This window comes from Trachinotus anak, unplaced genomic scaffold (assembly GCF_046630095.1).
Source record: "Trachinotus anak isolate AG129_WGS33_773 ecotype Australia unplaced genomic scaffold, CSIRO_AGI_Tana_v1 ptg000011l, whole genome shotgun sequence".
Taxonomy (NCBI): domain Eukaryota; kingdom Metazoa; phylum Chordata; class Actinopteri; order Carangiformes; family Carangidae; genus Trachinotus; species Trachinotus anak.
Genome location: NW_027273862.1, coordinates 14,257,065 through 14,280,441, shown reverse-complemented (window position 1 = coordinate 14,280,441; position 23,377 = coordinate 14,257,065). Strand labels below are relative to the sequence as shown.

The 23,377-nt window shown below is 43.3% G+C and overlaps 1 protein-coding gene across 1 annotated transcript in view; it reads right to left on the bottom strand.

Annotated features, from left to right (window-relative positions):
• The window catches only part of gse1b (Gse1 coiled-coil protein b), a 165,921-nt gene extending 143,043 nt beyond the window's left edge, over positions 1–22,878 (bottom strand). Inside the window, exon 1 of the mRNA XM_071488246.1 lies at positions 19,964–22,878. Coding sequence (XP_071344347.1) covers positions 19,964–22,462 — 2,499 coding nt within the window. The 5' untranslated portion in view covers positions 22,463–22,878. The remainder of the gene's footprint in view (positions 1–19,963) is intronic.
• Positions 22,879–23,377: the final 499 nt, after the last annotated feature.

The following is a 23,377-nucleotide window of genomic DNA, read 5'->3' as shown; positions in this document are numbered from 1 at the left end:
ACAAAGTGAACACAGCACACAGACTCCATGTGATTAGAGTGTATCCATTGTGAAGCCTGCTGGCATCTGGTTCCTGTGCAGTAACAGCTTGAGTCTCTGTGTCCCTACCTACACTCTTCCTACTCTCTTGTAAGAAACTGTAAATACTATTAAAAAAAAAAACTCTCTCCCCTCTCCAAACAGAGAGTAAAGAGTAGGTAGCAGCCCCAGGACATGGCACCATTCACACTTTAAAATAACCAGCAAAGAGCTATTTAAACAGGACCAGGTTGCAGCCCCTCATAAAACAAACACACACAGGAATACTTGCATCCACACAGCAATAGGGATGTCATGAGCCAACACAGCAACACCTAACATAACGTGAGCTGTGTGACACAACATGAGGAGGCTGTCTTCATTATCTTTCAGTCCTTATCCTCTAACGCTCACCATGGCTCTGTCACCTTGTTAGTAAATTTTAACTACTGCTTGCACACTGACTAAATGGCGGTGTGCGGATGTGTGTGCGCGTGTACGTGTATGTGTGTGTGTTTGTGTGTGTGTGTATGTTAGTACACTATGTGTGCAGCAGTCTGTCGTTTTCTGTTTTTTGCTGTGGTATTGAATTTATTGAGCATCATGGAATTTCAATGGTATTGGAACCAACTACTAAAACTGTGGTACTGTGACATACCTACACAACAAGCTGGTAGGAAAAAAAAAATCTGTCCATGGGGGGTACCAGGACACTGCGCCGAAAAGTGGTGGTTGTGTTCAGGGGTGGTTTTGTGGAAAGGGAAAAAGGGGTAGGAAGAAAAATAGGTCCCACAGAGCTACCGTGCAGGCGCCAGTAAAGACAGCAAGGGTGGAAAGGAGGGGAGGGGGGAGGGAAGAAGGGGGAGAAAGACCCTGGTGAAACTCTCAACAGATGCGTGAAGCCCTTGTCAGCATTCCTGCTAGGTAACGCAAGGTCAGGAGCAAGCAGGAAGACAATATGAGGACTATTTGGGCTCCCTGAGCGCCAGATGTGTTTTAATAAGACGGCTGCCCTCCTAGCTAATAAGGTCAGCCTCTGGCTCCAGCCAGACGAGCAAACAAGTAGACTCTTGGCAGGAATTCAGCTCTAGCTTGGCACAGCCTCCCTCCCTGCTTCCTGCCTCGCTCTCTCACTCACTCACTCACTCCCTCTCTCGCTCACACAAGCTCAGAGAGATTGAGGGAGGCCGACTCTCTCTCTCTCTTTCTGTGCGTGTGTGTGTATGACTCACCCCGTCTCATACACCCACCTTTTATTAGACACTTCCCTTTTTCTGCAAGGGAAGAGGGAGAACTGCTGCCTAAAAACTGGGGCCTTTGAGAACATCTGTGCTTGGATTGTGCACCAACATGCACACACCGACACACGCGCAAGTGCATGCACACACACAACTATAAACACACGCTTTGTACCCAGTTCTCCTGCTGTGCATTTCACGCCACTGACTACCTTTTACCAGTGAACATAAAAAAGCCACTCTGCCATTGTCAATACATAAGTAATGAACTTAAATTAAATACTAAACTAAAATTTGTTATATAAATAAACATTGGACCAATAAATCCGACTCCTCCAGAGGGAAAAGTAAAGAAGCGTCATTGGCGCCAGAAAAGATTGGCTTGCTCTGTACTGAAAGAGAGACAGAGGAGGTGAGGAATGAGAAGGAGGAGGAAGATTTAAAATTAAGAATGAGAATAAAGGAGGGAGAAACTAAGAGATAAAAAGAGAGATCAAGAATTGGATTGAGGAGCCTTGGCAGCTTGGGTGAAGGTTCTACTCCCGCCAGTTGTTCATGGGATACAAAAAGAAAATCAGTGAGCAAAAAGATCCAGAAGTAATCGAAACCACTGTTCCTCACAAATATAAACTTCTGATGCTATTGGTGTATTGGAAGCATGCGTCTGTCACTGAGCAGAAATCCAGGTGCCACAGTGGAGGAAACGTAATTGAGGGGATATCACAAGCAAAGGGGTGGGTAATTTAACTTCCAATAAACACAGAGTTTAGTAGTTTACTTCTGTTCTGAATGAAAAGATTTTGCTATTGTGTGTGATACACTTACTGTACTACGTACATGCACACGCGCGCGCACACACACACACACACACACACAGTCTTCTTGGCTGTCTCTCCGTGGTCCTCTGAGGTAAAGCTGACGTCATCCTCGGCCTCACACGAAAATCAGCCCATCAAAGACAGACCCTCTCCTAATGGTGCCTGCAGTCTTCAAATATTTACCTCAGGGCTGGGCCACGCGATACCACACACACAGGAACCCTGCTCTCACCCATACCTCCTTTTCATACACCGCATTTACACAAATGATCAGTCAGTGGCAGAATGGTTGATGGAGGAAATGTCATAACATTTTTTTTTTTTTTACTTTATTTTAATTTGGAAGGGGTTTTTTTTTTACCCAAAGAAGCTTACAGCTGGGAAAATTATTTGGGAATTCAGTGTCTGGCTGGTGTACCAGGTTAGTGATGAGACCGACCATAAATATTGCAATATATTATGCTACAGGACAAGAACTGTGTACCACAATGTTCTGTTGTGTTTTAAGGCAGAGGTGTTTCCTGCTTTTCCTTCACACATCTGGCATGTAGCCTTTGCCTCTATTCAACGCTTGTATACACTGTACTGTACGTTTCTGTTTTCTATAAACCTCTATGAAACAGAAAGCACCTCATAACGCAGTACATAAATATAGTATATGATGTATGATTTTGCCAATTACGTCTATTTTTAGGAACTTCTCCTTAAGTTAAACAGGGACATGCACTGTAATACCATTGTTATCGTGAGCAAAATATTGTCATAATATGATATCATGAGTACCCTCTGATTCCCTGGCCAACACTGTGTGTTTGTCCATTTGTCTGTTTGTTGAACATAAGGTTGGACAGAGGACCATCATCCATCACCAGACTAGAAAAGGTTTCTGTTCCAGAGGTTAGACCTTCCTGTTTTAACGCTAGCAGACAGGGAACATTTGGCTAGGTGTAATTTGAGATGACCTCGTCACAGCGAGCTACAGGTTAGAAGGTCAGCAGGCCTTATCATTCAGCGACAGGCCCTGTTTCTGCTCCATGCTGACCCCCACTACTCTCATACGCGCACACACACACACACACGCATCCAGGCACACACATACTCAAACACAAATGAGTCTGTGTTCCCACTGTTGCAACAGGTCTACAGGTTGATGTATAGCAGCTTGTAAAGCAGAGCTGTCAGTCATTTTAACAGCCTATCACAGAGATCCAACAGGACCACAGCCATGCATGCAGGCTCAGGCCACTGACCGGCTCAGCAACACCCCATAAAAGCAGCTCAGACTCAATGCACACTGACTCAGCCCGGTTCAGGAAAACAACAAGAGAAAGACAGCTTTGACCGACACACACTGACAGATAATCACACTTAAGATGCTCCAGCACTGAAAATGCTCTCACATGTATGTGCAAACAAACATGAAAGCTCACCCTGTCTTTCTCACACAATCACGACCTTATACACAATACTGAACAACTCTGACACCTGTGGAGCTGCGCAGCGTGGGAACCCATCCAAAGCCTGCTATCAATCCAACACTAAGAACACATGTTCCATATTGAGTGGAAGTCAAACAGCGCCTGATCGCTGCCCAGCCAGCGTCAGTCTGTCTGGGGTTCTGGTTTGTAGAAATTGCTGTGCTTACTGCTCTCCTCAGGCAAACCAACAGGTGGACAAAAAAAAACATCTGGCCCAGTCCAAACACACAGTATTATCATATACACAGTACAGTGAGGACATGGGTTATAATATCTTATGAATGTCATTCCCTTACAGATCCACAATCCACACAGAACCATATGTTTTTGCGTATCACACTGTGTTCTCTGAGGACTGGATTTGAGACTCATTGGATTGGAGATCAAAAATGACACACTGTATAGTTAAAAAAAAAAAACACGTATGGTAAAAGACTGCTAGGATTGCTGATGAATCTCACAGATCAAGTTATGGGGTTATAAAAGGATACAATATCTGACTGGAATTACTATTACAGATACGATGTTTTCATAGCTACATGCATTTAACACAGTTACTACCTTGATTTTAAAAACACACCTATATTGGTTTCCAGTTTGTTCCAATTGCTGTAACAAAAAAAAAATTCATGCAAAACACCTTCATGAAAAAGGTTGTTTTGTATTTGATCCCTCAGCACCAGGATGGGTACCTGTGGTCACAGATTAAGTATGAATTCTCCAATCTGTTTTATGAGAATTCAAATAGCACCTGATTTACACAGAAATAAGAATCAAATCACTTTATAAAAGAAATATTGGTTATTTGCAAATCAGAAAGAACATAAACTGAGAGCTGATTTAGTTAGTAATCTATGGCTAATTATCTTTAGATACAGTCATATAATTCCAAATTACATTGCAAAAAAGTGGCATGTTTTACATATTTCAGTCAGGACCATTGTGGCTACCAATGAAAACACAGAGATCATGTGCATTGTATTTAATTCAGAAGTCTGCATAGAGTTTATATGCTATAACTCCAGACTTACACATAGTAGGAATTCTATGAGCTGGTGCCAGTATTTCACTAGTTTTAGGCTAACAAAATAATAGATAAATAATGAAAGACTTCAGGACATTTTATTCCTTGCAGTGTGGAGATGGCTTAGACCTTAATGCTGTGAAATCAAATTTGCAAGTAGTATAACTGAAAAGCTAATGGAATCAAAAAAAATATGAAAAAAACAAGAAGTTAAAATATTTCAGAAACCTGCTTTGACTTCTGGTGAAAATGTTGTGACAGCAGTGAAGGATGCTGAAATACCTCTAATATTTCTAATATACTACCTGTCTTTAATGTATGGACATATACTACAGTATATAAAGAATAGCATATGAAGGTAATGAGTGGACACAAGCACTCATCAGGTAATAATTCTGGCAGATTCTGGCACATTTGTGTCAACTGAGTGTAACCTTGACAGATAAATATTCAATAGTGGGCTGCTAAGCTAACTGACCTGTGACCCACTCACTTCCACTCCTCTGAGGGTATCAAGGAGCAGAGCTGCAGGCAGATATGAAGCCTAAGAAAGAATTCTCTCTTCTTTGTCTCTCTCCTTTCTGTTTGATATGTAACGCGTCTGCATTTGAAGAGTTTTTCAAAAAAACATGTGCAATAGCAGAGTGGAGGTGTCATACGCAAAGGTCTCCTCAAACATCACAGGAATAATAAGTGTTGATTGTAGTAGCATTTTCAATTAATGAACTGACCTAGCTCCTGTTCCTATAGGAACCAGGACAAAGATGCCATACTATAGATGCTGTGTCTCTTTAAAGTTACTGCTGACTGCCAGCTAAAAAAATAAGCTAAAACTTGTTTAATTTAATTGTCAAAACTTGTCAAACTGTGTAGATGGTATGAGATGGGTATTTTGTTGTTGAATAGATTAAAATGAACTAGTTCATGTTCCCAAATATTTTTTTTTTTTGTTGTTACTTGAAGAAACATATCACATGAACATCTTAAAAACCGTATAAAACTGTAGCATCAACAGCCTAAATAGTGCAAATGAATAATCAGCTGACATCCCTGTATTTTTCAACATTGTATTATTATCGTGTCCTGACATCTTTTTCTGCTCCTGATTACGGTTTTTCAAGTAAAAACCAAAGCTGGTAACTGCAACAACACTTAACAGTAGATCCCCTGGCATTTGGAAACACTGAAAACTATGAGGACTACTGTGTTATCATGCACATTTAAAGCTTGCAAGAAAGCTGATTAAAGTTCTGTATGCATGTGATACCCCCAGGAACTCCAACATATCACTCATGTCCTTAACAAACTCTTAAAGGCTTATACAACATAGATAACATTGAAATGTCTCTGACCTGAAAGCACAACAGGCGGTAGGGATGACTTATGTTGCTTTAGAGGAAATAAAGGTCTGGGCCAAAGCACAATGTTCCTGACAGCCTCCATAATTAGTTATACATGCATACACAGATTAATCATACATATACACGCACAAGAGGATGTCTCCTCCTTCCATAGTTTATGTGTAGATTAAGTGACTGCACAGCTGAAGTCCATAATATTGACCTTCTTTCTTCTCTCTCATATAATAATACCAATATTACTGACTTAGGGGACAGGGTGAGAAAGAAACTGAGAAACTAAAACAGAAACAGTGATCAAATACATATGGCACAGAGAGAAAGAAACCTGTTGGATGTAACCATGGGTGAACTGGAGGACAGAAATATCTCAATAAATGGGTCCACGGAGAAAAGTAAGGAGATATAAGAACATGACATAAAAAAACATTTCTAAGAGGAGAAAGAGAGAAATTAAGGAACCTGTGTGTGTATGGATGTGTATGTTTTTCTTGAGGTTCAGAGTAATTTGTTATGACAATACTGTCACAAAATGACAAAACACCCAGAACCATTTCATTATACAACACATTCATATGCATCTTTACATTCAAGCCCTTTTACACCTGGCCGAAGTTTTGTCATGGCTTGATTGTAACCTTTAAGAATCCTAAATTTAAAAAATAACGATGTCTGGGAATAGACTGACTCAGATATTCATACAGTCATATGGCATCACAGTTGATTTAATTAATAATTCATTCTTAATAATAATTATTCTTTATAGATTTAACCCTGATAGACTCATGGAGTAAGAAAGTAAGGCATTCTACACACAGTATGTAGGCATGTGAACACATAAACAAAATGCTCCTGCATCAAAATGCTCATTACAAATACCTAATTGCAATGCAAACATACAACTAATACCGCTGGTCTAGTATAAGACACTGTATGGGAGTTTGAACACTCAGATATTTTATTTTTGATACAAACATATGATTTAACATTTCTTAGCACAATGGATTAAAACATTACAGTGAACACCACTAACTATGCAGAGCAAGATTTGACATCCATTCGATTGTGTTGTTGGTGAAGTATAAAAACCAAAAGTAAACTCTGAAAAATTAGCACATAAAATTGCTGACTCCAAGTTTCCAGCAGTTAATCAAACTTCTGTACCTGACTATATATGTCAATAAAAAACTTTTCCCAGCCTCTGCAAACCAAGTCAGTCTAAAAAAAAGTCATTCACTACCCGGTGTCTGTCTGTCTGTCTGCTTTGATGTCTGCTGTTGCGTCTGATTTAGATATAGTGACTTTGAATTGTTGCTGAACTTTGTGTCTAGAAGAGGAATTCTTATATGGAGAAGAGGAAAAGACAAGGAACGGAGCAGAGAGAGATAAAGCAGAAAAAGCAAGGCTGATGTGTGGAGAGTGAGGTCAAGAGTTATCACCTGAGTGACCTGAAGCGATGTGACAGGACCTGTCATCACCTTCAAAAACAGAGGCCAAGAGCTTGAACCGGAGCGAGAGAGGGAAAGGTAATGCACGCACATCAAAACCCAACTGGACTCTATTTCTCTGTTTGTGTTAATGCTGCAGAAAACCCTCTCTTTTCCAGTATGAGAGGCAGCAAAGCGTTGGTCATATGGTTGTGTTCAGAAGACCCCCACCACAATGGACAGTCTTTAATGCCCCCTCCTGAGGTGTGAGATCATGTCTGCATCAAGGATGTTGCCAAAAGAACAGACAAGCGTGCACAAACTCGTGTGTGTGTGTGTGTGTGTGTGTGTGTGTGTGTGTGTGTGTGTGTTTGTGTGTGTGTAAGCATGTGTGTGAAGCAGATGGGAGGAAAGAGAGAAATTAGAGAGGGGTAAAAGGAGAGTAGCGACAGAAAGTCTGCAAGAGCATGTGAGCATGTGTGTGTATGTGTGTGTGTTGGACTGAGGGGACTGTGAGGGGTTAGGGGAAGGCATAAGGGAGAAGAGAGGGGGAGTAGTGTGGTTAGGCATCCAGAGTCAGTGAACATTTTTCTGGCAGGCCCTTTCTATGCTCCTGGCTGCTTGCCCGGCTCTGAAGCAAACTTAAACAAACTCCTGTTGCAGCCATCTGCTGAGCCCGCGGGATAAATCACAGCACTGCTCCGCTCTGTACTGCTCAGCCGCACCACTATCAGGTTACTGTGTTAGCGGCCTCACACACACACACACGCACACACACACGTTCACTCGTAGGCATGTAAGCACACATTACGGTCTCCCTCTCATCCACACACACACACACACACACACACACCGAGCTACGCGTCAGCCTGGAGCCAGGGCCTGCCATGGGGCTCACACCACCAGGAGAGGCCAGCAACATGTGGCCCCACTAATACCACAGGGAGAGATGAAGAGGAGGGGGGGGGGGAGAAAGGGAAAAACAGGGAAAGGGGGGTGGGGGGGTGTGAAGAAAGAAAGAAGAGGACTGAGGTGATGGGGGGACAGGGGAGAGAAGGAGAGAGATGGACAGAAGACAGAGCTGGGAGAAGAAAAGGAAAGAAAGGAGAGAGGAGAAGGCCTCTGACACCTAACTCGAGCCAAGTGCTATTTTTACAGCCCCCTGTAGAAGAGAGGAACATAAAAACATCTAGAACCCCTTAGTCTCTGTGGGCTTTAATAACATTAAGCATTTTATAATCAGGGAGGAAACAATAGATTTTAACATCCTATTATTCACTTCATAATGTCCAAGGTAAAAGCTCCTCTAACATGATATTTTGTCGTCTTTTTCAATACTATACGTTAAGGGTCAGGTTAAGACATATCCTGTCTCTATAAACTTGCCAACAAATCTTGATACAGCCCCGCATACAGTCAGTAACACTGCAGTTGTACTCCAAGTAGTTTGGAGATCATTTGCAACAGGTTAAATCTACGCTGGTGGCTTACCGCTTTCACTATTTCACTGTGGGCTTGAGGCTGTGCTCTGCACAGCACATTGGTCCACATTGCACACACAACTTTTGGGCATGTGGGAAATGCCACTGACCAAGCTGGCAAATCATATGTTAGCATACTGCCAGCCTCATAGCCTTGGATTAGGTTTGGCATGCTTTCAATAAGTCATAGACATGGCCAGCAATGGTAAACAGCCACATGAAATCAATATTAATAATATTTCAACCGTGCAAATGGCATACTTGAAAGGGATAATAGGCAAAAAGTAACAAATAAATAATGACAGGCCTTCGGGAAGTATCTGTGGTATCTATCTGTCACACAGATGGAGAAACTGTAACAATTTATTTCTGACTCATAGGATGGTCATGTCAGTGTGGGAGACTCTCCCCCATGGAAACTATTCACAAAGTCCCAGTATGACTGACTATGTCTGTGCATTTGTGTGTGTGTGCTCACGCATGTGTGTTTATGTTTATGTGTGTGTCCACTCATGGATTGGCCAGTGAGAGCATCTCTACTGAAGTCTACGTGACCTGGCTAAAGTTTAGGTTACCTTTCTTTATTTGCACGACACTCTGCATTATGAAGGCTTAACCATGAGGCAAATGTTAACATCTAGTATTCAACTTTCACAGAGTATCCACAGGGAGACAACTACGGCCAGCTTTTTAAACCGGCAATACCTAACAATTCCTGTACAATATATGACAGCAACTAGCACAAGTCGTAAAGTCCACCACTGTCTTTCTGACCAAAAGATCTACTTTTAGCGCACAGTGTAGAGACCACATAATACTACACGTGTCAGGACTACTGTATAGTCTGAACTGCATTCTTCCAGAAGTATCACAGTCTCTAGCTTCATGGGAGGCTCAGTCCAAAACTCCCTCTCTGTCTCTTTCTTCCCCAGCTGTCCTCGAGCTGGCAGGACAAGCTGAGTATGCCAGAGACCAGGTGGCTGGATGGCCTATGTGGGGGTGGGGGTGGGAGTGGAGGGTGTCAAGGCCAGGACTTGGGAAGAGACAGTAATACCAAGGATGGAATGTCTTCTTCAGCCAAAATAAGCTCCAAGAAGATCACCAGTAACGCTAATCATTATCTCTCCTCTGGTTGGCTGACAGAAAGAGCGTGAAGCTATCTAGTGACTGGCCAGTCGGAGCCGGTGGTTGTCTGTGTGCAGAGTGTAGCGTAGGCAGGAGGGTGTGTAGTATATTTAGTCCACTACAGGGGGCTATTTTGGCTCCATCTGACATCCCCAGTTGTCCTGACAGCAGGGCGAGAGTCTTCCCTCTCTTCACCCCATTAGAAGTATCAGCAGAACAGAGGGCAAACAAGAGAGCGGGAGCGGGATACAAGAGCAAAGTGAAACAAAGTGGGAGATGAAGGGGAAGAATCACATTCATAAAGACCTTCAGCAACACTTGGGAGGTGTAAAAAAAAGCAAGGATAATGAGCAGCACTTAATAGCAATGAATAATATCCAGTCAGCTGAGAGCATAAGTTACATGTTAAATCGCTGGCAAGGAAATAGTTCTGCTATTAGCTACTGTGCTGCCACACACTCCAGCTGTGTCCAGGTGCAGAACCCCACACACACACACACACATACACAGACATGCACATTTACACAGCTGTGGCACAATCCAGCTGCATTTGCCAGCACAAGAGCAAACACCTGCCAGTGCTCCCAACCACCTGGCAGACACACGTGCGCACAAACATACACACTTACACATGCTTGCAGCTGTTCTGTATGTAAATGACGATCCAGGCTACACTCTGTATGTGTGTATGTAAGTGCATGTCTGTGAATGTATTCATTTATATGACTGTGGGTGAATGTGTGTTATGGCCAAAGGCATGCTGGCAGAGAGGGCTGAGCTATACTTATATTATATTCTGTCCTCTATAATTACCACAGTCAGTCCAGGTTTACTACTGTAAAACCAAGCCTCAGTACAGCACAACAGCATCACCACTCTTCCACACTGGCAAATTGCCATGCCATCCACTGCAACAACACAGCAGAATTTGCAACAAAGCTGATGTACAGTATTGAAAATGTCTGTGACAAACCTCAGGATGTGGACTGGCCTAAAAATATCTAGTCTCTACCAAAAAGTACACTGCCAGTCTCTAAGAGCTTTGTTTGTTTTGTTTGTTTTTTTTTAAGGTTTCATCCAGCACAGTTGCCATAAATGTTCTGCTATTTACTAAGTCACATTTTCCATAATAACTTAACATAAAAATGCATCACTGCTTACTGGCAATGTTGGCTCTTATAATCTGCATCATTGTAACAATGTATCCCTCATTTTTCTTCCCATTGCACACTGTTCACACTGTCAAACTTCTAGTGGACAGGTTTAGAAAAGAGTTTAATATCACTGCAGCAGAAACTCTGAAAAATTATCCTTTTAATAGGCTTTTAATACACTATTTTTTTTCTTATGAGCAGAAGTATTCCCCAAGACCTGTAAACAGACTTTGATGTGTAAAATTCCATTGTGTGTGGGGGGGGGGGTTTCATTGTTCAGAACAATGAAAGTGAAGTAGCTAAGTACTCATCACTCATCTCCTGTTGACAAACCCCATTTAGGACCCTGACTATAGGACACATCACACAAACACACACAAACACACACTGACACTGTGCTCCACTCAAATGACAGTTCTCACAGGAGCCCAGCTTAATAGTTCACACACAGTTTACTGGCTGATTGCATACACATATTCTGGTGCCAAATTGGCACCCACAGAAACATTTTGAAACAGTTCACAGCATGGTCCTGGGTTTCAGTGGTTTAGAGGGGCATTGCCCTCTCTCTTAGATTTTCACCCTAACCACTCAACTAGATTTGGACATTAAGATTTTATGGAGACAAGACTAGTGGGCACAACGAAGGGTAAATCATCAAAGCTATCTGTTTCACTGGCATTAAACATTTTGCTGTCTGCCACATTCACAGCCAAAGTGAAGGCGCCCATAGCCAAATACTCCTGCTATCCATTGGCCTTTCACAACATCAGCTGATGGATGACATTATGTTGTCTTCTGCACACACTTTGATTATCTAACATATCAAACCTTATGTGTTTGATATTATGTGTGTGAGAGAGAGGTGACATTTGTGTATACCTCTCGTAGACAATTCAGTGCATATAAACACAGTATGTGAGCTACAAATGACACAGATAAACTTGTAACAATCTGATACATTGCAATGGAGACCACATTTAGACTGACTTTAGCCCTGCATGAAAAAAAATGTAGCCCCCTCATTTTTTTGAATGAGACCCGGGGGCACTAACACAGGGGGATCCAGAGAAAACTTTTGCTGCAATGCAACATCATCCAGCAAAGCGCTGAATACATCATGAGGGCTGTATGACCATATTATACTGAAGTCAATTTTTGAGGTCAAAAGGCTAAACAGGTGTGTCAAAATCCTATATAGGACCCTTCCCTCTAATATGACATATCACCTTTGCTGACCTTGCCCCCGAGTGCTGAGCCCATATCAATATCCCCTCTCTCCTTGGCTCTGCGGGGTTGAAAGGTCAGTATGGCTTCATCTCTCATCTACAAACTAGCTTGGAGGTCTGGACCTAGAGGAGCCCAAAAAGCCAAGCTTCTTTCTCAATCCCTCTGCCTCTCCCAAAGACAACGACACCTTTTACTCAAAGGAAACAAAAACAACCTAAAAGCAGCAGTGCAATAGCCTTATTCTCTCACAGTAGAGTGAGCTACCACATTGTCATTCACACTTTGCACTCACTGACATTCCTTTCTGTACCAACACAGGATGTGAGGAAACTTCTGACACTGCCTGATTCAATCACTCTCTTCTTCCCTCTTTGGCACTCCACTGCTTCCTCCTGTCAATCGCCTGCCAGGGGATTTTTAAATTAAAGTGCCAGGTATGATCCTGTTTGGCATTTGTGGATCCAGTTGGACTGCCAACCTATAGAGTAAATCACTGGGAGAAAACCTATGCCTTTTGGGTTAATACTTAATCAAATATTTGCAGGGATGACAAATTAGCTGCATAGGAACCTCTAACCTTTAATATTTGTGTAAACTCCTGGAGGTTCCCAGTGGCATTGTAACTGTATAACAAATTCTGACCTGACTGCCAGTGTTTTCAGTCTCTGCCAGACCACCACTCCCGGGCTGTCAGTGTCGACATTTCCTGCATCGAGAGCAAACTATATAAAAATGAAGATTCCAGCTATGTGGAAGAAGCTAACTAACTAATGCTAAATATTTAGCTGGAGGTCTAATCAAACTTTCCGAACAATCATAAATTAAACACTTGCATTTAAAATTCAGTCAATTACAACTGTAAATGTAAGTCTAGATGTCCACAAACTAAAGGAAAATGTGCTTAATAACAACAATGTTAATCTGTTGGTAGAAAGCCGAGTTTAAAGCTAGCTACGTATATTTACTGGTTCTTACATTGTTAACAAAAAAATACCAATGTACAATGTGTTATGTAGCTAGCAAGGCTGCATTATGTGCCAACTTCACAACAATTCAGTCTCTTCTCCCTGTGTGGCTGGTTGAGGGTTCTTTAGGAGCTGTACAGTATAGTGGCTGAAACATGAAATAGCCTCTATACGATCACACATACACACATTAATTACACCTTGGCCCACGTCCACATGTCATGTATTAACAGAAATGGAAACAGAACAGCCACTCAACAAAAAACACTGCAACAAAAAATCAAAAAGCATTCTCCCCACATAGACTGCTAAGAGATAAAACTAAAACTATTGACAGGACACCTCTGACTGTAAACAAGCAGCTATCACTTTTTTTACTTTGAACATTTGCCAAACTTCCCCAGAGTGTAGCAACACTATTTTAATGTGTCTGACATCATCCCAATTTAAAGTATATGGGCCAAGCAGCAGGAGAAACACAACAAAGTAAACCAGAGAACGAAGACAGTTTTTTTTTTCTTTTTGTTTTTTTGACTTGGGCACTGAGTGAGCGAATTTCATTCAAATGAATCGGCACCATCTTGAACTAAGATCCTGTTCTTATACAGCATCAATGACCTGGATATGGCACCATCGTTGCTGCCAATCTGTCACAGTGTCCAAACACTGTACTAAACAAAGAAAGGATCTATTTCTAAAACTAGTCCAGGGTTTAAGCAAGCTGTTTTTTATACGTTTGACATTACTTCACCGTGAAGTCTGCAGGGCAGGTTCACAGAAACTGAAACTGATGTGAAGAAGGTATGGCGAGACAGGACTTTTTGGCATATGCGCCGTGTGAGCAACTTTCATTGGAATGAATGGAAGCCATCTGGGAGTCCTATATCGAGTTCTCTTAATTCATCCATTACACACATGCATAGTAGGCGTGCATGGGTATTGAATGTACTGTATGTATGTACTGTCTGCCAGCACTGAAATGAGGTTACTGTCGCCAGATCAAAGAATTCCCCTTTTCAAATGTATTAAAGGCTGCATCATGGACAGCTCAAACACCACCTCTGACCTCTGTTAAATCTGTACTGTAAATGTCATGTAAATTTAAATATGTATATAGTGTCTATTATTGATGGGGTAATATATCTTTTTTATTTTTTACATCTTGAAGATGGGGGGTTACATTATTATTAGCACTGCAACATAACAATTTCTCATGAGGGATAAATAAAGTATTTCTGATTCTGATTCTGACATTGTAAAGTGTACAAAGGTCAGGACCTGTAGTGTCAAACACTAGCCAGGACATACAACATGCAGCAGGCAGGAGGTAAAGCAGAGAGCTAAGGGACAGGGCTGGAGTGTTGTGGTGTCCCTCAAACTAGTTCTGGGGGAAGCTTGTATATAGGTAAGTTTTTGCAGGGCTGAGACATAAAAGGGGAAACAAAGCATGAAACATTGGAAAACCTCCATCTCATCTGCCCCATACAGGATCTGATCACTCCATTCAGATATGGGCAAAAATGCAGCACTGAGGGATGCTGGCGGGAAGAGGGTGATTAAAGCTTTAAGTGCTAAATCAAAACCCACCTCCAGCAGCTTTGAAATTAAGCCCCTCAGATACCACAGGATTCCCTGTGAAACGAAAGGCTGTCTGTTAGGCTCCACTGCTGAAGAGAGAAGAGAAAAGAAAAGAGAAGCACAGCTGCAGGAACTTTACAGGATACACGCAATTTTGACTAAACACACACATACACTCATACGGACAGGCACGCACAAGGACAGCTCACACCATATGTTATGATCACACCACCTCACATGCCTCAAATTAACACACTTTTAATAAAAATCCTCTTTCTGGGCTAAAAAAAGGCTCTCTCCTGTAATATTTCCCTCTATGATGAACTGATGAGAATGAGACTTTTTCCTCTGTTTTCCTCTGGCTGCAATTTAAATCCCATTAACCCCCTCACCTTCTCTCAGCCTCCCACCCATCTTTTCTCTCCTTTTTCTTCTACCAATAATTCACTCAGGATAATTTTTTTCCTCTCCCTTTTCAACTTCACATCCAGATTTGATGTGTAATTTTGCCCTTACTCCTTCTTTCACTACGCTATTAATCTTCCTTGGCGACACTGTCAGGATACTGGCTTGTTTTTCCTGTGACAGCAAATACCTCCTTTACAGGATATGGGCCATGCACTGAGAACACAGTCTTTCAACCTTTTACTCCAAACACACATGACCACACAATATGCACATATGCACAAGCCAAGCAACGCAACAGCACATGCAGTGCGAATACACACGCACACAAACACACACACACCCCTCTCTTACACACACACAGACCAACATACACAACGCCTGTCTCTGCTCTTCTAACAGGTCAACAATAATCATCCACTCAAAACAGTCACTCAGCAGACCACCATACAAAGATAAACATCCATGTGTGGATACAGACACACACACCATAATCACACATCTGCATGCATATGAGTGTGTATGAGTAAGAGAGGTTTAGTATGTTTGTGTGTTCTGTGTCTACGTGCAATTATGTAGTATTTATCTTCATAAAGCTTGACTAATGATTGATTTATTTGCTGTTTTAGTCCTGTATGTCCTTGTACAAGCGCTTAGGCAGACTGTGGGATTAGCTATAAACTTTAATCTCAGTCCTTACAACAACAGAGTTATGCAGTGTCGGTATCCAGTCAGTTTGAGAAACACATAACTGTGATATTATGTGTTTACTTTGGGCCTAAACATTTGAGTATTCCATCATCTCTTCATCGTCTTTTTGTTCCTGCTTTTCTCATTTTTCTGTGTCTACAATTCTTACTTTTTTACATTGAAGTTTTAAAAAGTGACATAAGTGATATCTATATTAAATTTCACTTGAAAATACTTAAATGCAGGTCTACCCCCCGGTGCTTACAAGGATTGAGATTTGTGCTACCTTTTATGATATTTGCACTTCCAACCTGTGCAATTTGCAGTTGATTTGAGTTGACCGTTTTGACAATGTGCAGCGATGTGAGAGATTAAATAATAAGAAAGAAACTGCACCAGCAAATAAATTTAAAGAAAATCACTGACATCATTTGCTATTAATATTAATAATAATTTATGAAGAGGTTTGGAAAAGGTGCCACCTTGTTTCCCCAGAAGCTTCATTGCTTGCTCTTTAACTAATCCAGTGCAGAGCCAAAAAGGACACAGTTTAATTGAAATGAATGTATTTCTCCAGACAGCCATGCCTTACTCTGCCTGCACAAATGTGTATTTTATCTTCAGATGCAGAGTATTCTGCATGGTCATCCCTTGAAGTATTGGTTCACATTTTTTCAACTTAAAATATACATCCCCATATGTACATTGAGAAGAGTTATTAGCTGCTGTAATGATTTACCCAGTCCATATTCTGACTATGACGAGTATAAGAGAATCCATACCCGTCTTTAGCGCACTCCAAAGTTCAGCTGAATCTAATATGAGGGTTCAGCCAGAGTGATACTGACAGAAAGAATTTGTGCTGATAAGCCGGTGACTTTGGAAGCAAGTGTTTAGATACACGATGCAGCTTGAGTGAGAGACAAACTACTTCCACATCTTTAAGTGCAGAGTGTAGCAGAAATTAAGCACATAGGGCCCTTTCAAGTATACCACCCTGCTGCCATCTCATCAAGCAGCAACATGATTAAAACAATATTTAAAACAACACATCTACATGCCTGCAATACTTTTAATGAATCAACTACATATCAGTAGACATCTGTTTTACTAAGAGTGCAAGTGAAGGATCTGCTGACCGGCTGCCCCTCCCCAGACGCTGACTGCTGCTCTATACTTAAACACCTGTCAAAGGTCATGTCCAACATACTAATTAAACACACAGCAGAAGAACAGAGAACATGATAACCACCCATCACATATTTGTGTGTCCGTGTGTGTTTGTGTGTGTGTGTGTGTGTTACATCTAACAACTACTAGAGTGTCCTGTGGCAGATCTCATTTCATGTGCTAATTCACATCTTACCGAGCAGGGAAAACAGACAGCACAGCATCATCCATCCTTTTCACACTTCACAGGATGAGCATTCATACATGTTCAATCATATTAACACTACAGCGAGCAACATAATGACTAAAAATTGAGAACTCATTCTAGCCTTAATTGCAGATTTAATACGTCTCTGTCTTGTCCTGGTTGTGGTTATGTCACTGAATTCTAAACAGTAAACATGAATTTAATTCTGGAGCTGTATCCTGCTCTATACCTTTGTGTTTGGGAATATTAAGGAAAACTGCTGTGCAACATGGAAACCCAGAATAGAATAGAATAGAATAGAATAGAATAGAATAGAATAGAGCGCTGTATGTGAGCATGTGTATATCTTTGTACGGCCCCCTCCACCAGGCGCACAAAGCACTAAGGGGAACCAGATGGGCACCCCCTCCTGACAGCCCAAACCCCAGCGATGACAGATCCTCTCAAGTGTATAGCATGACACTGGAGGACAAAGCACCTGTTCCCCTGCAACTCTTTCACAACTCCCCTTCCCCACAGAAACACACACTGGCACTTTCTCAGCCATGAGGTCACTGACTCACTTAGGCCAAAACTGGCTGTGCCACCTGCAACACTCCCAGTCCAAAATGATCACCCGAAACCCTGCCTGCCCCGACACCCCGGTCCCATAATTATGCTCTATATCAGGAGTAGCCCCTCACATATGACTGCAATGAGCTCATCTGGGACTAACGCAGACAAATAATAAAGACTTAAGTTTGGCAATCATAACAGTAACAGCAACAGCGTTACTCCAAACACTTCTGTAAGAGACAGAGAGAAAATGGACAGCTCCAGACAGCTGGTGTGAGTGTGCAACATATTGAGATTGCTGAGTGTGAATGGCATCCACAGATGTTCTTCACGTGTCGTGCATGCCCGGACAGTTAGTGTCTGTTTGCATGAGAGCGCCGTTCAGAACGGCTCACAAAGCCAACTGGCTGTCTAAATGCTCCTCAGACCTTCATTAACACATCAGCATCCTTGCTGGCCCTGCACTCGTCCTCCATACAGCCTCACCGCTCCAAGCCTGCACCCTCCGCAATTGATCATCTGGAAAAGCAGAGTTCTGCTATCAACTTCACTGGATGAAATAAATTTTACGTGTGTTGTTGTACATAGCAGTGGGGGGAAAAACAAATCTTTTGGGACGGACAAAAATAAGAAACAGGCAAGAAAGTGAATAAGAGAATGTTCTCTTGTCAGAGGAAGCATGTAGATGTTCTGTTATCTGAGCCAGCCCATTTGGACCACCTAAGCAAGCGTCGTCACTCGACAAAATCACTGATTACAACATTAATACGCAGTGTTTTGTCATGAATATGAATATCAATTATTACAATAATAAAACACATCACTCGGTTGTTGTACTGTGCACAGTCTCCAGAGCCAAATACACATCACTCCCAAATTTGCCAAATATGGGAAGAATTGGAGCCACAGCGTCTTTGCATCACTGAGTGTGGGCATCGGGGGAGTGATACTTTGCTACTCACTTTCAGGGAGATCAGAAACTCATGACATCAACAAGGATCAATTATCAATGACAAATTATTTTGGTCTCATTAATCATATGTTATTGCAAATGCATCAACATATGAATGTTTCAACTCCACCATTTAACAAAAAATATCAATAATAACCAATGATTGAATGTTAATTCAACTGACAGTTAATGGTATCTACCTGAACCATTTTGAACATGATGAATTGTTCACAGGATTGAATAGCATGATAGGACGAGCAGAGCAAAGCAACAGAGTGGGTCTGTTCATCTCCACGCTAATACAAGTTTGTGATTTTGGCCAATGTAAATAAAACTTTAACAAAAAATTCGACAGATAAAACAATATATCCGTGAGTGTTAGGTTATACTGAATATTAAAGGAGCGTAATTAATTGCCAGTCTGGAGTGCAATCAGAACTACAAAACTGAGATCAGTGCTCAACATAGAGAAACTTAAATTAAACACTTAACACTAAACAATCAGCCCAAATTCCTGCAGGCTTTTTGAAGTCCTGGTGTTGATGCAGCTGATACTTTTAGAGGGAGTGTGTTCTATACATCAGATTGGCATTTAGTTTCGCATCTGTGTTGTGATTTATACGGTAGAAATACTAACTTCCTTGGAAATACTCTTCTAGATCCTCAACATGCACAAAGCAAAACAAACTGTTCAGCACTGGCTGAGACACACTCAGTCAGGCTTGCTCAAATAAACAGACTCACACACACATGCACACAGCAAACACAAGGATGGCCTTGGCCTTCAGATCCCCATAGTTTTCCTCTGACGTTTATAGAAGTGAATTATGACGAAAATGTTTGTCTCATCATTGTTCATCCAAGCTGTGTATGCTTCCATCCCCCCGAAAATGTAAAAATCTTCGCTTGCCACGTGACTCAGAGAACCTCTTAGGGCAAACACAGTCTGTACTGCCCTGTGGAAATGCAGTACTAGAATGACAGATGAGTCCCATTTTAACAAGGCTCAAGAACCCAAGAAATTAAAAGCACTAGGAGAAAAGAAGAATATGGCTGTGTGTTGTATTGGGCAGTTTGCTTTGGTCTTACCTTATGTCTAGACTGTGGCGAGGCTGATTCTGGTTCTTTACTCTCCCCGTCTGAGGCTCCATGTCGCAGCCTATCCCTGTCCTGCTGCATTCTCTGTCCCACCTGCACCATGGCCTTACATTCCACACATGAGCCAATCACCAGCCTCCTCCCATCATCCACCAGGAGTGTGCGTGTGCTCCGAGGGGCATACAGGAACACGGGTAACCTGGCCACTGTAACAGCACACAGCCTACCTTGCCTGCGCTGCTCCTGCCTGCAGAAGAAACAAACAAAAGCCTCACAGCTGTACTGCCGGGCCCAGGGGGAGCTGGGCGGCTGGGGGTTGGCATTGTGTAAGCTAGAGGTAGATGGGGTGGAGGGACCCAGGCTCTTGCTCTCATGCAGGGCCCACTGGGCATGTAGGTCATGATAGCAGAGGCTACAAGCTGACACCAGGCCTGTAGCATCAACTGGTTTGGCACGGGGAGCAGGAGGGTGGACAGTGAGAAAAGGGAAGAAGGGCTCCCTCTCCCCACACCGTCCAGGTGGGTTGACATGCAGCTGGTATTCTCCGCCTGCACACAGCTCAGCTCCGCACAGGTAACACACCGACATGGAGCTGCCGGGGCGAGAGGCCACACCAGTCTGGGAATGGGCTGGTCCAGACCCCTCAATGGCCATGGCAGCGTGGTACCTGACCAGGAAGGAGCTGACAGAGGTGATGAGGTCTTCACTGAGGCTGAGTCGATATGCACCCCAGATCTCCTCCAGGATTAAATGGCACTGTGGGCAGCAGTGTATACGGCCATTACTCACCCCCTGGGCATTAGGTGGGCAAGGCAGCATATTGATGAAGGGAAAATACATCACACCGCGGGATTTGCCAACCCCAGCCTGTGCATACGCAACTCTCATATCTCCTTCACACTCCTGACCACAGAGGAAACAGGCTTCATGGGAAGCCTTGGGTTCAGGTAAGCACTCCATTGGCTCTGGGGGTTTTCCCTCCTGAGGAGTGAGCTGGGGAGGACGGACAGCACTGGTGGTCTGGTTGAGGGGGACAACATAGAGCCGCTGGAGAACAGGCACATCTGCAAGCTGGAAGCTCTGCCACTGCTGCATGAGGGAGGTGTGGCAGCTGCCACAAACCAGGGTTGTACCTGCCAGACTGATAGGCACCGCACCGCGGGGAGGGGAGTGAAGCCACAGGAAGGGAAAGAAGGGCTCACCCTGTGCCCTCTCTTGTTTCTGAACACTGACTTTAAAACGGCCATCATGCCTCAGTCCAGTGCCACAGATATAGCACACACACTCCTCTGCCCTGGAATCCATAGTGCTGTGCAGCCGGGCACTCTTTCTTGCTGAAAGGTCTCTGGCGGGTCTGAACTGAGTAGTTGGGCCATACATGTCCCTGTCATCATCACTTGTAATGTTAATCTCATCTTCATCAGAGTTGTCAGAGTCATTCTCCCTGGAAACAGCTATGCTACATTTGGTGGTGACAGCAGCGTTGGTGTGATCCTCGCCTGTTCCTCGGTACAGCAGCGATGGATGTCTGGACGGAGCACAGCCGCTGTCGGCAACACGCTGGATCTGACGCGGCTCCGCATGTCTGACATTCCCGTCCTCCAGCCATCGCCTGTTGCGCATAATGACCCCGTTGTCTTGCACAGGTGTGTCAGAGAGAGGACTGTCATAGCATCGCCGGGGGAATCTCTCTTGGGGCTTTGCCAGAGATTCTGATGATTGACAGACATTATTCATAATTTTAGCACCGCGCCTCGCCGGCTGAACACTCTCTGCTTTTGGTGATCTCTGCGCCCCATAAACGCCCACAGGGTAGCGGACCGCCCGCTGTGAATCTGGGCTGTTTTTAACACTGATGACATTGTTTTTCCTGCTACTGTCTCTCGGCGATTTGCCAGATGCTCTCAGGCACTTGTCTTTGCCCACACCGGCTCTGTCGACCAAATCCATCTCCTGGTCTGATATGTTCTCGTTTTCAGAAAAAGATGAGAAATCCGACTCTGCGCCCCCGTCGTAGTTCTGGCTGCTGACACTGATTCTCCTCTCCAGGTCATATGAGATGTTCCACTCCTGTGGGACCCGCCGAGAGTCGCACTGGTAGGGCCGTTTCAACCAGTACATGCGCTTCTCAATGGGCGTCCTGCTACGCTCGAAGGAGTTCCACTGCTCCGTCAGAAAGCAGTGGCACACAGCGCACACCAGCGCATGTCCGTCCGGGCTCACTTCACACGCACCCGGGGCTGGCTCCTGATTTTGTAGAAACGGGAAGAAGGGAACCCTCTCTTTTTGGTACGTCACTTGTAACCTTAATTCCTTCCCTGGAGTAACTCCGCTTCCACATATAAAACAATGAACAAGTCCCCCTAATCCATTCCGATCAGTCCTGGAAGTGTTACCGGGCAATGGGCTGTCCTCACCGGGCATAGCTGCAGCCATGAGACGGTGTTTCCGAGATAAGGGTGTCAGTTCCTTGTCACGGGGGGAGTTCATTGTTTTTAAACACCCAAGACTAGGCTACATGGCATAACGTCAAGAGTGAACTCATGCTCACGGTCCACACTTATCTGCAGGTCAGGAAATCACGCAATCAATTTGAGAGCAAGTTACTCACTGAATGATAAGATAGACGGCAGTCCATTGAAACGACAGCGCGCAGCGAAGCCAACAACCCGTTAACTGTTATCTTTCAAGAGCGGGGAGAAAAAAAATCACTGAAACATCCAGGAAACAGCACGCAAGTCCGTGTTATTTGAAGTCTGCAGTCCGTGCGTTTGCACCAGAGCTCCGTGGGTAATATGACAGAAGAAGTGGGATCACGGGTCGCCTCTCCGGCGAACTTTCCTGCCTGCGCTCTGCAAACTTTGGCTGCTAACTCGCTCACACTGTACACTGCGCCATCCCCAATTCACGGGACCCGCTTCGACACCCCAAAGGCAACCCCCACCCCCTGCCAGCCCCCCCACTAATAATTTTGCAGAGATTATACGCACTCGCTCCCACAGTAGCTGCCCAAGCGTTAACGGACTGACCACGCACAGGATATCCACAGTTTAACATGCACTGGGGCGTAGATCTGATCAACAGACTCCCAGCATGTAGGTATCACCTGCGTGCCGAACGCCTTCACACGAATCAATATGAGGTTTCTGTTAGGGTGATTGCCTGAGAGTGAGAGGGTAAACACTTTTTCATGAGTTTTCTCCCATGGTTGGGCAAATGTTGTTTGTGTGAATTTTGTGGAAAATATGAATTATGCTTAGACAGAACCAAAAATGACAAGGAGCAGTCTTTTTTTTCCCCTTTTTTATGTAGACTGTGTTTGTCAGATTAAAATTTGATAGACAACTTTAATCATGAGTATCATGAGATTGTATTGATAATATGTCATCATGCCTCTAATTTCTA